The following is a 13,541-nucleotide window of genomic DNA, read 5'->3' as shown; positions in this document are numbered from 1 at the left end:
TGTGAAAGCTTTGTGTGAATTTATGATCATATTTGTACTGGAGTTTTAATAGGTTAATTTTTTTATATTTTTGAATTATTTTGAACTTGGTGATGCTAAAAATAAATTTAAAAAATAAAAAATATATTATTTTAATATATTTTTAAATAAAATATTTTAATTATATTTCCAAACAAATACGTAACATTTTAATTGGAGTTTTAACTCACGACCACCTTTTTTATTCATGCATGACACATACAATAATATTATAAAATCCTAAATTTACCTGTAAAAATAAAATAAAATAAAATAAATCTCACATCTTCTATCTATTTAATAAAGAAACGATCACATCAAGTTCTTAAAAATAAAAATTGATACTAGAAAATCCAAACTAAAAGAAGAGGAATGGAATATTATGGAATAACAAGGATTGGAATATAGTCTACCAAAGGATAGAAAAAAACAAAAAAATGGAAAGGAGAAAATTCTAAGACCAAACACAACCGTCTTGTAGTTTTATTACACATTCTCCGTTACTTTCGGTATTAAGATCGTCGATAGCCATCAGACAAAAGACATGGTTTTGAGACCATTCTCAAACAGATTCAGCTCCTTCTTCTCCGTATCCACAAAGAAACAATTCTGAAATCATGCTACACAATTTTTCACAAGCAAATAATTTCAGGGTTCTTTTGCCAATGTTGTTGTTAATATAGCTCAAAGACGAAACATTTCTTGTTTTTTTTTTTTAATGAAACTTTGATGGATATATAGTCGATTAAAAGGAAAGGTTTTGATGATCTGGGCTTGGAGCAAAAAGATTGGTAATTAGATCTAATAGGAGATATAGGTAGATTCTTGGATTCTTTTGAGAAAAGATTGGTGGGTTATTAAAATAAGAAGATGGGGGTTGATTACTATAATATATTGAAGGTGAACAGGAATGCAACAGATGGTGATCTAAAGAAGTCGTATAGAAGATTGGCTATGAAATGGCATCCTGATAAGAACCCCACCAACAAGAAAGAAGCTGAAGCCAAATTCAAGGAGATCTCTGAGGCATATGAGGCATGTTTGATTTTGCTTTCCCTTAAAAAATTTCAATCTGTTCTATGAATTTCTTTTCTACTGATAAGAGGACATTTCTTTTTCGCGTCAAGGACAGTGAATTGTTGTTGTGGTTGCATTGCCTGGGGTTTTGATCAATTTTGTGAATCCAGGTCTTGAGTGATCCACAAAAAAGAGCAATTTATGATCAGTATGGTGAAGAAGGATTGAAAGAAGCACCGCCATCTGGCAGTGGCGGCTTCCCTTTTGGCAATGGTAGTGGGTCAAATGGTTTCAATCCTAGGAATGCAGAGGATATCTTTGCAGAATTCTTTGGGAGCAGTCCTTTTGGATTTGGATCAACAGCAGCTGGTAGATCCTCGAGGTTCCAATCAGATGGAGGGTCGTTTGGTTCATTTGGCTGTACTGATAATCTTTTCCGAACTTATAGCGAGGGAACTACACTAAGGAAACCACCACCTGTAGAGAGCAAATTGCCTTGTAGCCTCGAGGAACTATACTCTGGATCAACAAGGAAAATGAAGATATCGAGAACTGTCGTTGATGCCCGTGGGTATGTTTATTTATTTCTCTAACTAAGTTTATTCAGTTTCCCCCCTGTTTGGTGTCTTGATATAGTTGTTCAAAATCAATGCTGCAAGAAAAGCCACCATTTCTTGGACCCGGAGGATCATGTTCCTTGTGTGCTAAATGGATGGTCTTACGATCAATTATTTACTTGGCTAGGAGCCTTGCCAAACCCTTTGATCATCGTTTACATACAATTACATGCAAATTCTTGTGCCATGAAATACACTGTCATCATTTTCCTCGTGTGCATGAGAACAAGCTTTATCAGATCCTTGAAATGTCTCTGTCGATTCCTAACTTCTTGATCACTCGAGTTTGCTTTATGCTCGTGCTACCTTGTCTTTGCATGTGCTGCTGATGTCTAAATTACAGGGGTGACTTTTTCACATATCAACCCCCTTCATAGAGCTAGAAAGGCAACAATTCCTTTTCTAATTGTAATTGAATATGAAACTATGCAGGCGGCAAATACAAGAAACAGAAATATTAACCATTGATGTGAAGCCAGGGTGGAAGAAGGGAACAAAGATTACTTTCCCGGATAAAGGAAATGAGCAGCAGAATCAGCTTCCAGCAGACCTTGTGTTTATTATTGATGAGAAACCCCATACCACATACAAGAGAGATGGAAATGACCTTATCATCAACCACAAGGTGACACTGGCCGAGGCCCTAGGAGGAACAACAGTAAATCTCACCACACTTGACTGCCGTAATCTATCAATTCCTGTACATGATATAGTGAGCCCTGGTTACGAGCTTGTTGTGGCCATGGAGGGTATGCCTATAGCTAAGGAGCCAGGTAATAGGGGCAATATGAGGATCACATTTGAAGTGAAGTTCCCAACAAGATTGACACCAGAGCAGCGAGCAGGGCTCAAGCGCGCATTAGGGGGTTAAAGATTGATCAACTTGTTATATATATATATATATATAGATACACACATATATGAGTTAACTTCTGAAGCCAATGCTGTTTCCCGTTCTTTCAATTTGCAAAGGTTGTCCTTTTCTGTCCTTGTATTTATAGACCCTTTAAACCAACACTTATAGGAAAAGTACTGTAATTATCATAGACCCTCACCCCCCCCCCCCCCAGCCATTACTGGCTGGTTCATTGATTTTCATTTTTTTTCTTTAGGATAGGAGGAGGGATATACAGGTCTGCATACATCATATTGTTTTTGTCCCTGTATTCCTTTGCTGGACGACTCCATTATGTATTTTTCTTTTGCAGTGTCGTCTGGATGATTCTCTTCCAACAAGGAAAATGACAAAGTGGTTCCTATAGCATGTTGGTTTTATGGTTTAATTTTTGATGTTGGAAAACTAGTGGTATCTTCCTAAGCTTTCCAAGCAGACTAGCAGTTTCACTGTTGTCCCTTCGTTTATTTTCCCAAGTCTTTCAGAAGCATGTGTGATGCCTCTGCACCGCCATCTCCTCCTTGAAGCATCGTGCACATACGGAATTATCCTCCACGTGCACTGATAACCTTATGGACGCTGATCACCTTTTCCATCAACATCTACTAAAAAGTTCATTTTCCAGTGACCCACATGGAATCTCGCTCATCTTCTCATACTGGGTTTTCGTGGGTTCTCAAGATTTACATTATTGCATAGCCAAGAAACACTTTTTGCGCACAAGATGGAAAGAACATATACAAGAAGACTAGCAAAAATCACGCCTCCCATCGATTGACCAAAAAGAAGAGGAAGGACTTCTAAAATAACCATTTCTCGAGTACGGTTTGCCACATTTGACTTGCAAAGAAGCCCCCCTCATCCCTTCCACGGTAGAGAAAATCATGCACGAGGTTGGTTTACTTGTCGGCAAGAGAGCGAGAGAGAGAGAGAGAGAGAAAGAGAGAGGAGTTCACTTCACCTAAATAGTACTGGTAGAAAATGGAGTCTGGGTATATTTTATGACCAGAAGAAGACTGAAACGCTAGTCTTTGATCAAATGAGAGAGGGGGGGTGTCGGCAGGACGGCCTGAAACATAAGTGGTGCAGAGTAGAAACAGAAGGCATCTGGATACCTACTTATCACATTAAACATCTGGGTTCCTGTATTAATTTTTCATTTTAGAGCAAGTTTAGTACTTGGAAAAGCTTAATTACAACCAAAAGAGGACCATTTAAAGGGTGCAAAACAAGCCGGTATACATCGTTCTTCCCTTGATCTAATTCACGGCCAATTTTTGCATGACTAGTATTCTAACTTTTGATTGGCTCTAGAAAATCTAACTAAAGTAACTATGAATTGAAAATAATCATGGTTACAGAACCATAAAGACTGAAAACAGAAAGAAAACTAACATAATCAAAAGCCTCTACTTTTAGTAGCATCTCTACGCCAAGCCATGCCCTGCAGCCCGGGCGAGCCATTGACTTGCCCTCCACCAGATTGATAAGCAGGATAACCATGGGGTCCAGGCTGAGGAGCTGCCCAAGCGCCTTGCTGCCAAGAAGGGGCACCGTTTTGTTGACCATGCATCAGATTCGCTTGAGGCATGGCTGGATATCTTCCTAATGGTTCCCTTGTCTGGTGTACTCTTTGCTGCACCATGTGGGCTCTTAGAATAGGCTGCTGCTGTACACCATGCACGTGCATTGGCTGAGGATGAGTGCGCTGCTTTGGGGTTTCTTCTGGGTGCCACTCTGGCATGTCATCGTCGTCGTCATCATCATTCCATGGCTGCACTGGTAGAACATCGGTTTTAGGTTGTCCATATCTGTGTACAAGTTCTCTCAAATCTAGAGGATGAGATGGGATTTGTGGATATGAATTGTGAGGGGCCATTCCCTGTCTCCTAGTAGGGTTTTGGTTCGAAAACTCTGATCTTGATGCAATATAGCCACTAGAAAAATTGAACTCTGGTAAGTCATCCTCATCCCGACCAGCCAGTGGGCCAAACCCGGGAGGCACATCGTCATCGTCTTCATCAGGTTGGGGGTTGGGATAGGCAGAAGTTCCACTACGAGGTGGTGGCAACGGATGTTTTGATGCAATATTCACTTTCATATTAGTATCCTTATCATGGTGTCTCCTAGAAGTAAGGTGGTGTTGCTTTTTTGAGTTGAGTTTATGGTGCGATGCAGCGTTAGGTGATATTATTGACGTTACTTGAGCTTTTCTCCATACAATAACACCAATTAGACCATTATCAATGGCATTAGGGGCCTCAAGTTGGTCCGTTGGAAGGACCTTGATGAGCATTTCACGTGTCTTTGAATGATATGGGCATAAATAAAGTTCCACTCCAGGAGCAGGCTCAGCAAAACCCACTCTCTCATCCAAAACATAGGAATCGGCAACCTGCAGCAGGCATTTCAGTCACAGCTGACATCGAAAACTGACAAAGCCTAAAGAGTGATGAAAAGCAGTTTTTCATGTTTCTTACCCCTCTAAGAGTAGCCCTCTCACTCTCCGTGGACCCCTCCTTGCAAACAAAGTGCACTACCTGCAAAAGCAAAAGTCAATTTCTTTAGCAACATGGAAAGCAAATGGGGCCTTTTCAAGTTATGCTTGAAAGGAAAAAACGGTATAGATCCTCCCTATGACATATCAGATTTTATGGGAAAAAAGAGCCAGAAACTGGCAAGATCCAACCATGGTGTGGCTATACAAAACTAAAATATTTTATCTTCCATCAATATATTCTGGGTACGCGAGTACTGTGAATCTGCTCAGATTTCTGGGAAGATATCCCAACCAAACAATGGCATCCGTTAAATAAATATTCTAGGCTGATTTAGTATCTTTGTACACCTCTTTCCACTGGAAAGGGAAAGAAAATGTATCGGTTCGTTCCCATTCAGCAGGCAAGAAATGAAAGCAACTATCTTTACTCGGACGCCCTGTACACTAAAACCAGTTACTGTTTGCTCTTGAGAGCCAACAACAAGGGGCGTTTCACAGATTCCGCAACAAATTCATTGCACGTTTTATTCCTCTCAGTAACTAACTTTCCCTCAGCAACTAAAAAATCAAATTATTGGAGGCCAAATATTGTTTTTCCTTTATATGAACTTTATCAAGCCATTCATTCACACAAATCTTTAGGAAGATGTCATTCTCCAAAAATAAAAATACCCTAATTCTGCAGCAGCAGTAGAGTGGGATTAATAAGCAGGGATAGCAAATTATCCCCCTTTTCTGGACAAAAGTAGCATAACTGAAATTTAGTACAGCAAAAAGAAACTTGAGATACCATAACAGCACGACTTCGGGACATCAAGAGCTCTTGGAGAAACTTCTCAAACGCATCAAGTCTGACTCTCCCTTTGACCTCAACAACGCCAGACCACTCTTTTGCAGATGTTTTGTCACCACTGCAGCAAGAAAAACAGATCAGAAAAAAAGTAACAAGTTTCACAGTAACAACCACCTAATTCATCATAAACGAATTACGAAACTATAGGACACTGCTCATCCAGTGTAATGTATGCTTGGATGCCGGGCAACTAAAGATTCTAATTTTACGCAAGAGACCCCGTAAAACATCAGATGAAAGACAAGTACAATACTATCTGTTTCCCGTGCAAAAACTATTTGACAACATATATGCTTTTAATGCTAGGTGACAAAAACACATACCTCTTAAAGATGCCAACAACTGAGGTCATGGTGGAAATACTCAGCTGAAGTAAGCCTTCCCAGACATGTTCACCCTTGGATGCACCAGTAGAGGGTGTCGTTTTGGATTCTACATGAATGCTGGCATATCTCCCATCAGCTTCAGATGATGTGCTAGTTTCCTCAACGTTTTCAGATTTTTCTGGGATGCTACCAACAGCATCTTTTGTAGCTACCACATGAGACTTGGCTTCTGGCCGAAGCTGTGAATCATCATTGTCAAGGGTGGGTGTTGTTTTTCCAGCATCCTCTGGTAAATTTTCAAATGGTGGTTCTGAATCAAGGGATTCCATGAATTCATCCAGAGAGACAATTGGAGGAAGAAATTCTCCATCTTTCAATTCATCGTCCACCATGAGTCCTTGCATCAAATCATTTCCTTCACTCGAAGGAATTGTAAGCGTATAAGAAGCTGCCTTGTCTTCTAAATCACTCTTGTCATCAGTAGCATTCACTTTGTCTTTCATTTGATCAGGTTTAGAACCCGGAGAACCTTCCTTCTCATCTGATTTTGGTGGTGTAGTGAATGAATTCAGCCCAACAGCAACCTCCATTGCTACACTATCCTGTTCAACTTCAACTTGAAACTCACCCTTGTGAGTTTTCTTCACCAAACGTCTGATATCAACATCTGAATCAGGCAAAACCACCATTTGAGCAAGTTCCTCGGCTTTTGCCATCCGCCATTCCGAAAGCTCCTTAGATGCAAGTTCCTCTGCAGTCATAGAGCAGAGTCGCCCTGGGGGAATCTCTCCAGACATAACTTTTTCTCTTAGTTCAGGATTATTACGATCTTTCAAATTGAACAAAAGAGACCTGCCCTTCTCCTTGTACTTCTTGTTTACCCCTCCAAATAATTTGAAGAGTTCTGCTTCAATTTCAGAGGCCAAAACTCGCGGATCCCTGACTACTTCTTTTCCAACATATTCATCAATATGCTCCTGGCCATGTGGTGTTTGGGCAGCTTCAATCTCCTTTTTCTCTGCTATCTCTGCGTCAGGTTCCAGTATCCAGGACAATCCATTACCCTGCAACAATTCATCTTTTACCAAAAAACTGTCACTAAATGAAATATCCTCATCACGGAAAATATTACTGGATGGTAATTCCTGCCCATCATTGTTTGATGTCTCTGTTGCATAAGCATTTCCATGAGTGTTGGAAGTTTCTTGAGACTTCTTATGGCTGTCAGAATGGTTTTGCGTAAAAGAATTGTCCTTGGTGGACAAGGATTCCTTGGGCTCCTCAGACAAATGGTGAAAACCAGCTGCACCAGAAGTTTGTCCCATAGGTTGAGTCTCTTTGTGTTTCTGCCCCTGAGCACTTCCATCCTCACCTTCAGAGTACTTTCCGGAACTTGAAGTTTTATCGTGCTGCTGAGAAACCAGAGCCAGTGCATCTGCTAATGATTGTCTTAGCTTGGACCTCACAGAATCAGACTCACTGTTGGCCTTCGAAGATGGCTGCATCTGTCCAGTTTGATTTTTCTGAACTGACGATTTCTGCAGTCCAGTTTTACTAGAAGCTGACCTCTTAGATGGTGCTTGTGGACGATTTGATCCTGATGAATTTAAGATAGACTGGATCTGTACAGGTGGTTTATTTGGTGTCAGGGTTGGCTGTAGCCATGGCCTAAGTTCCATATGCGCAACCTGGTTGTGAGACATTGATAACTTCCGTGACAAAGAATTGTTGGAAGAAGGTTCCTCTGGGGCCTTTCGCTTGTTCAATAGTGATGACTGCTGTGATCCAGTATTATGAAACACAGTTTCCATGTCTCCCGGTTGCCTCCTAGATAAGAATTTCTCTGGAACCATATGGTATGCATGTGGTTCCATGTGTCCTGCTTGTACACTTGATACCGAGAAGTTCTGCAAAACATGATCATTAGGCAAAGGTTCTGACAATTGTACTTGGGTGTTTGATATCGACATCTGCTGTGATAAAGCATGGGTTGAAATTGGTCCCATCTGTCCCATTTGCATGTTCGACATGGACATCTGTTGTAATGCAGGATCATGGATTCCAGGTTCCATCAAACCCATTTGCATCGACGAGTCCAGTTCATTTGAAATGTCTTCCGACTGACCCAATTTGACGCTCTGCACTGATGATTGCTGTGATACAAGATTGTTGGACATGCTGGGCAATCAACATGAAATGAACGCAATAGCCACTACAAAACAAGACATTCTTTGTTAGTTCCTCAACTCAAGACTGAAAAGTCAAGGTTGCATGTCTATATTATTCAGAATAGTGACATCAAAATTCGAAAAAAAAAAATTACACATGACCAAGTTACATCCATATCTTCTAATAAAATAAAATGTCACTCTAACAGGCACGAGTAACAAAAACTCATATGGTGTGTTTATGGTGACAACCATAACAGCTGTAAGGCATCTTCAAATGTGTTTTTATCACTTGCCGGTGGAATACCATTAACAGATAATTACTCCGACCATGAAGATCACAAGAAACCGAGAATCAGAAGGAATTCCATGGTGAAAAAAGATGGAGTAATGTGTATTCCAGGTTCAGTATTTTTAATGTGTGTATTCACTTAAAAGCCAACTTTTAATCTCAAAGGCATTGCCATCAGTGCTGACAATTTTACATAATTTACCAAGAAATATTGTCCCAATTTGACTTCATCCAACTTTTTATCTGATGAAATTATCTTGCTTTCGCACTTTACTACGCTTAAATGAAACAGGTGTTGCACAGGAAGCCTGTCAGCTGGCACGAAAAGATTTCCTTCTTTGAAGTCCATGGTAATCGGCTATCAATAACTGAGGAATTTTTAACGCATGCCATTTTCTGTACTGGATATTCTTGCCATGGCACAAAGCACCGGCTAGTTTGAAGGAATTAATAATTAATAATTCAAGATAGAGCAGCTGCATTAAGATGGTAATAAGGAGTCACTGTAACCAGTTAAAAAAGGCACCAGAAATCATAGTAAAATGCATTCTCCCTTTATAAAATTTATCAGCTCTAATCTGCTTTCTTAATTTATCTGAGAAATCTATCCACAATGCTGAAGAGCAACTTAATGGTATATATGATTTAATTTTAAACAAAAGATGGCAAACATCCATTTCATCTTTTGATCACCACCCATAGCTTGTCCATTCATCCATATCAAAGAAATTACGTGAACGTATATACACCTATTGGGACAAACACCTGAAGGGTAGCAGTTGACAATCTGTCGTAACTTATCTATTACTAGTTCGATGATTCCAGGATATATTGGACACAATCAAAGCTTATCTAGCCACACACGCAAGCCCGGTAGTTTGCTTCCAAATTTTGACAATCGATAATCTATTGAGAGGTAAAACTGCAAAAAAACCCCAAGAAAATTCTTGAAATACAGATGGAGGCATACAAAATGAGACGCCATCACCAAGTGCAAATCCCATCTAAGCGGAGTTCCAAGAGGGTGCTCTTGATACAGTCAGACTTCAGCACTTTTGCATGAAGTGGCTGCTCTCAAGACTTCACCCATGAACACGCACACTTAGAATTGGCATCCCGATGCTTTTACCACTGCACCACACAAAGATTCCTATATCATGCATCCATTACAGGAACAAAACAACATTTCACCGATAAAAAAACAATCCCTGATAACGGGCATGCTTAGGGTACTTTCTTTTAAAAGGAGATATGCCACCCACAGGTTATAAGACAGCTTGCAATACATATTTTTCCGTTACACTACAAAACCATTCTCTTTTTTTTAAAAAAAAATAGCACCAGACAATCAGACTACGAGGATGATTTGCCAAAAAATTACAACGAAAAAATGTTCAAAGATTATATTGAAAAAATTGCCGCCATTACTGATGAATATTGCAATAGGAAAGAAACCAGAAAAAAGACAAATACAGAAAAGTCTCTACATCTATAGGAGCGAGGAACTTTTATTTTTCACTATGTCATATTAAAATTACATCGAATGTATATATTTATAGTAAATCATAAACCGCTCAAAAAATACTAACCATCCAAGAAGTATTTTTTTCTAATACCCTTTTATTGTACCACTGGGAATGCCCTCGCACCCCAATAATATTAATAAATTTTTCTAATACTTTTTATTGTACCGCGGGCAACGCCCCGTATACCCAACCTATTAATCATCCCTAACAATAAAACGAAAGGTAGTTTCTTCTGCTCCGCTCCACAGCATCTGCCTCTGAGATACAAACTACAACAAAAAAACCTAATCATATCTAAATACCCTCAAAAACAGTATATTTCAACTATAGCTAAAAATTATACAGAAAAAAATCAAATTCACAAAACCAGAAAAAATAATAAAAAACGAAATCAACTGTCTGAATACTTCAAATCACATAAAAGGAACGTAATCATAAACAAGTCCGATTCGTAATCCCTGATTAAATTCACGCATCCACAAAAGCATGCAATCAAATTCAAATCAAGCTAACAATACACTTCTACTATAAAAACAAAACCCTAATTTCACATCATAAGGCACCGATTCGACTCTCGAGAAGCCCAAGACGATGAAAACATGATATCGAGTTTCGGTAATAGTAATAAGCGGTTAGTTGTACCTGATGAAAAGAATCGAGCAGATTATGAGCCAGATGGAGATAGAGAGAAGGGCGACAATACAGAGGGAAAGCCTTTGGCAAGAGAGAGATGAATAGAAAACCTAGAAAGCTAATCTGAAGAAGGTAACTACGGAAGGCATGCGTTTGGGATGGAGTTTTTTCGTTTTTTAAAAGAAAGAGCTAGGGGTGACACGTGGAAGATTTTTATGTGGGACCTACTTACTACCTGTATGTTTTTGCTGTAGAAACGAGTTATATAAAATTTTGAAATTTTGTTTGGTTTTAAATTGTTTTTATGTACTAATATTAAAAATAAAACAGTATCACAATATCTATATTACTCACGTGATAAGGACCCACGTTTGTGTACTTTTTCGGTAAATTATGTTACCATACTGGTTTTTATTATTAATTATAATAATTATTGTGTTTTCTTTTAATTGTGCAGGCATGACATTATTTAACGGACGTGTTTTTTAAAATTTTTATTTTTAAAAAAATTAATTTTTTATATTTTTAAATTATTTTGATATTTTATATTAAAAATTTTTTATTTTAATATATTTCTAAAAAAACATTTTAAACCACAACAACTACCATAATTTTTAATATGTTAAAAAAATAATATGCATTTATATATTCATTAATTTTATTTTATTTTTTCTTTGAAATAAATAAAAACTTTTCTCATCTATCAAAAAATAATTTCACACAGGTAACATTATAGAATAGAAACAATTAAGTAGAAAAAGAAAAAATATATTTAGTTAAAAAAATATGAAAATAAATTTATACATGTTATAATTTTAAAATTAATTTTTATATTTTCAAAATAGAAAGTGTAGTAGAAACTTTTTTCTAATATAATATTTATTATCTTTTATTTCTAAAATATTATGGTAAGAAATTCATAATAAATTATCTAGCTAAGCTAAGTAAGGATAAAAATTATTATTATTATAAATTTAAAACTTAATTTAGAGTAAGTGTTGACTTATCGATTGGAAAGATCAACCCTGATTAACCTAAATTGTTTTAAAGGACCAAACAACATTGTTTTTCGAGAAAATCAATAAGGCTTTTTACTTGAGTTTTGATCAGGTTTTTTCTTGGATTGACCAGGTTGAAGGTTTATCAAAGTTTTTAAACTAGTCAAACCGGGTCAATCCATTCTCTATTTTTCCTTAAACTTGGACCAATTCAGACCCTACATTGATAAGATTCTAAGTCAACCTGCCAAGCCAATCAAACTTTTATAAGTAGAGTTATTATATTATTAATTTCAACATTTAATATAAACTAAAAAAATAATGTTTAATAATGTTTTTAAATAGATAAATTTAATAATAATACATATTAATAATAAAATAAATATTTTTATAATTTATCATATCTTGTTTATCATCAATCAAATATAATATAAAGATAATTACTATATCTTATATATTATTATCTTTTCTTATCATATAACTGTAACCAAGATGTTAACCTAAGGTAGTCCGTCTCTTTTAGTTAATTGAATCCAACAATGAAGCTTGCGAAGTATAAATATAAATTTTTATAAATGTTTTTTATATTTATAAAAAATACAATTTAATAATATTCTTATTATAAAGTGCCTTTATGCTAAATTAAGAAGATAATAATTTTTTTTGTTGTTGTTGTGAAACCGATGAAGTCTTGATGAGTGTAGTGTGAAAATCAATATGAGGATTAGTGTATGATTTGATACTTGTCTTTTGTTCGAACACTAAGAGTTAATCCCATTCTAAATAAATGCTTAACTATCTCAAGGACAAGCATCTCTCCATGACACATTTAAACATGATGTTTTTTTTTATAAACCAAATGAAGAGTAATTATCTAGTTAATTAGTTGAAATTATTTTTTTTACTTAGATCTATAAAATATTTATAACTTTTTAGCTTAAAACTTGATTCTAAATGGTGGTTAAGAGCTTTATAGCTTTAATTATCTATTTGACTTGTGGTCCGTTGAAAAAAAAAATCACTTTCATCACTTTTTGCCAAATGTATTGCAATGATAAATCAAAGTGAATCTATTAATATTTTTAAATGATGATGCTTCAAAAATCTAAAATATTATGGAAATTACTTTTCATTTTATTTAGATAATAAATAATCATAAATTCATAATATATTCTAGATTTTCTATAAAAACAATCTCTTTTTAGGGATTTTAGGAACCATTTGATGATTAAATATGATAAATACTGAAAATAAATTGTAAAAGAGTAAAAATTATAAATCCCCTACTTGAGTTGTTCAAAGTGCATTTATAACCTTTTTTTTCTTCTTCTTGAGAGTTTGTAAATCTTTTCTTTTTCATCCAAGTGGGAAGAAAACCTTTACAATCAACATTAATAGTGATTGTTAATATCTCTTTAAGCAACATTTAATATTGAGAATATCATGTGCTTTATAAAAGATGGTCCTATGTCAATTTGTATGTAATATTAATATCAATAAGATCATCCATTATAATCAATATTAATATTGATTTTATGCAGAGATAGTGATTATTACTTAAAAGTGCATTTTTATCATGGTTTTATATCATCATTTTGCACTTGAAGTATCAATAACTCCTTAACTAAAGCATGTTTTATAATAAGATATCTAATAATATAAGATACCTTTAATTTGTGATAAATGTTCATTTTAAAT

The 13,541-nt window shown here is 36.2% G+C and overlaps 2 protein-coding genes across 4 annotated transcripts; one reads left to right on the top strand and one right to left on the bottom strand.

The window, feature by feature from the left end:
* Positions 1 to 473: 473 nt before the first annotated feature.
* LOC105127103 (dnaJ homolog subfamily B member 4-like) lies at positions 474 to 2,935 on the top strand. Its single transcript, XM_011028226.1, has 3 exons — positions 474 to 1,053; positions 1,206 to 1,606; positions 2,085 to 2,935. The coding sequence occupies exons 1-3, from the start codon at positions 889 to 891 to the stop codon at positions 2,521 to 2,523; spliced, it is 1,005 nt and encodes a 334-aa protein (XP_011026528.1). The 5' UTR covers positions 474 to 888; the 3' UTR covers positions 2,524 to 2,935.
* Positions 2,936 to 3,669: 734 nt separating this feature from the next.
* LOC105127101 (uncharacterized) lies at positions 3,670 to 11,012 on the bottom strand. 3 transcript variants are annotated; one of them, XM_011028221.1, is made up of 6 exons: positions 10,855 to 11,012; positions 8,889 to 9,817; positions 6,224 to 8,438; positions 5,838 to 5,958; positions 5,028 to 5,087; positions 3,670 to 4,942 (listed from the first exon to the last, which is right to left on the bottom strand). In XM_011028221.1, the coding sequence occupies exons 3-6, from the start codon at positions 8,401 to 8,403 to the stop codon at positions 3,947 to 3,949; spliced, it is 3,357 nt and encodes a 1,118-aa protein (XP_011026523.1). In that variant the 5' UTR covers positions 8,404 to 8,438; positions 8,889 to 9,817; positions 10,855 to 11,012; the 3' UTR covers positions 3,670 to 3,946. The 3 variants fall into 3 exon arrangements, with proteins under 3 accessions (XP_011026523.1, XP_011026524.1, XP_011026526.1); XM_011028222.1 differs by having other exon boundaries at positions 9,657 to 9,817; positions 10,855 to 11,011; XM_011028224.1 differs by lacking the exon at positions 8,889 to 9,817.
* Between the last annotated feature and the right edge of the window lie 2,529 nt (positions 11,013 to 13,541).

Source organism: Populus euphratica, unplaced genomic scaffold, assembly GCF_000495115.2.
Source record: "Populus euphratica unplaced genomic scaffold, PopEup_1.0 scaffold50.1, whole genome shotgun sequence".
Classification (NCBI taxonomy): Eukaryota; Viridiplantae; Streptophyta; class Magnoliopsida; order Malpighiales; family Salicaceae; genus Populus; species Populus euphratica.
This window is presented reverse-complemented; position numbering and strand designations above follow the sequence as displayed.

What these genes read in the sequence shown, in the direction of transcription:
- LOC105127103 (XM_011028226.1), top strand. Translation starts at nt 889, where the DNA reads ATGGGGGTTGATTACTATAATATATTGAAGGTGAACAGGAATGCAACA. An exon ending in AGATCTCTGAGGCATATGAG is followed by an intron (nt 1,054 to 1,205) that starts GCATGTTTGATT and finishes TTGTGAATCCAG; the next exon opens with GTCTTGAGTGATCCACAAAA. An exon ending in ACTGTCGTTGATGCCCGTGG is followed by an intron (nt 1,607 to 2,084) that starts GTATGTTTATTT and finishes GAAACTATGCAG; the next exon opens with GCGGCAAATACAAGAAACAG.
- LOC105127101 (XM_011028221.1), bottom strand. Translation starts at nt 8,403, where the DNA reads ATGTCCAACAATCTTGTATCACAGCAATCATCAGTGCAGAGCGTCAAA. An exon ending in GTTGTTGGCATCTTTAAGAG is followed by an intron (nt 5,959 to 6,223) that starts GTATGTGTTTTT and finishes TTCTTGCTGCAG; the next exon opens with TGGTGACAAAACATCTGCAA. An exon ending in AGAGGGCTACTCTTAGAGGG is followed by an intron (nt 4,943 to 5,027) that starts GTAAGAAACATG and finishes TGCCTGCTGCAG; the next exon opens with GTTGCCGATTCCTATGTTTT.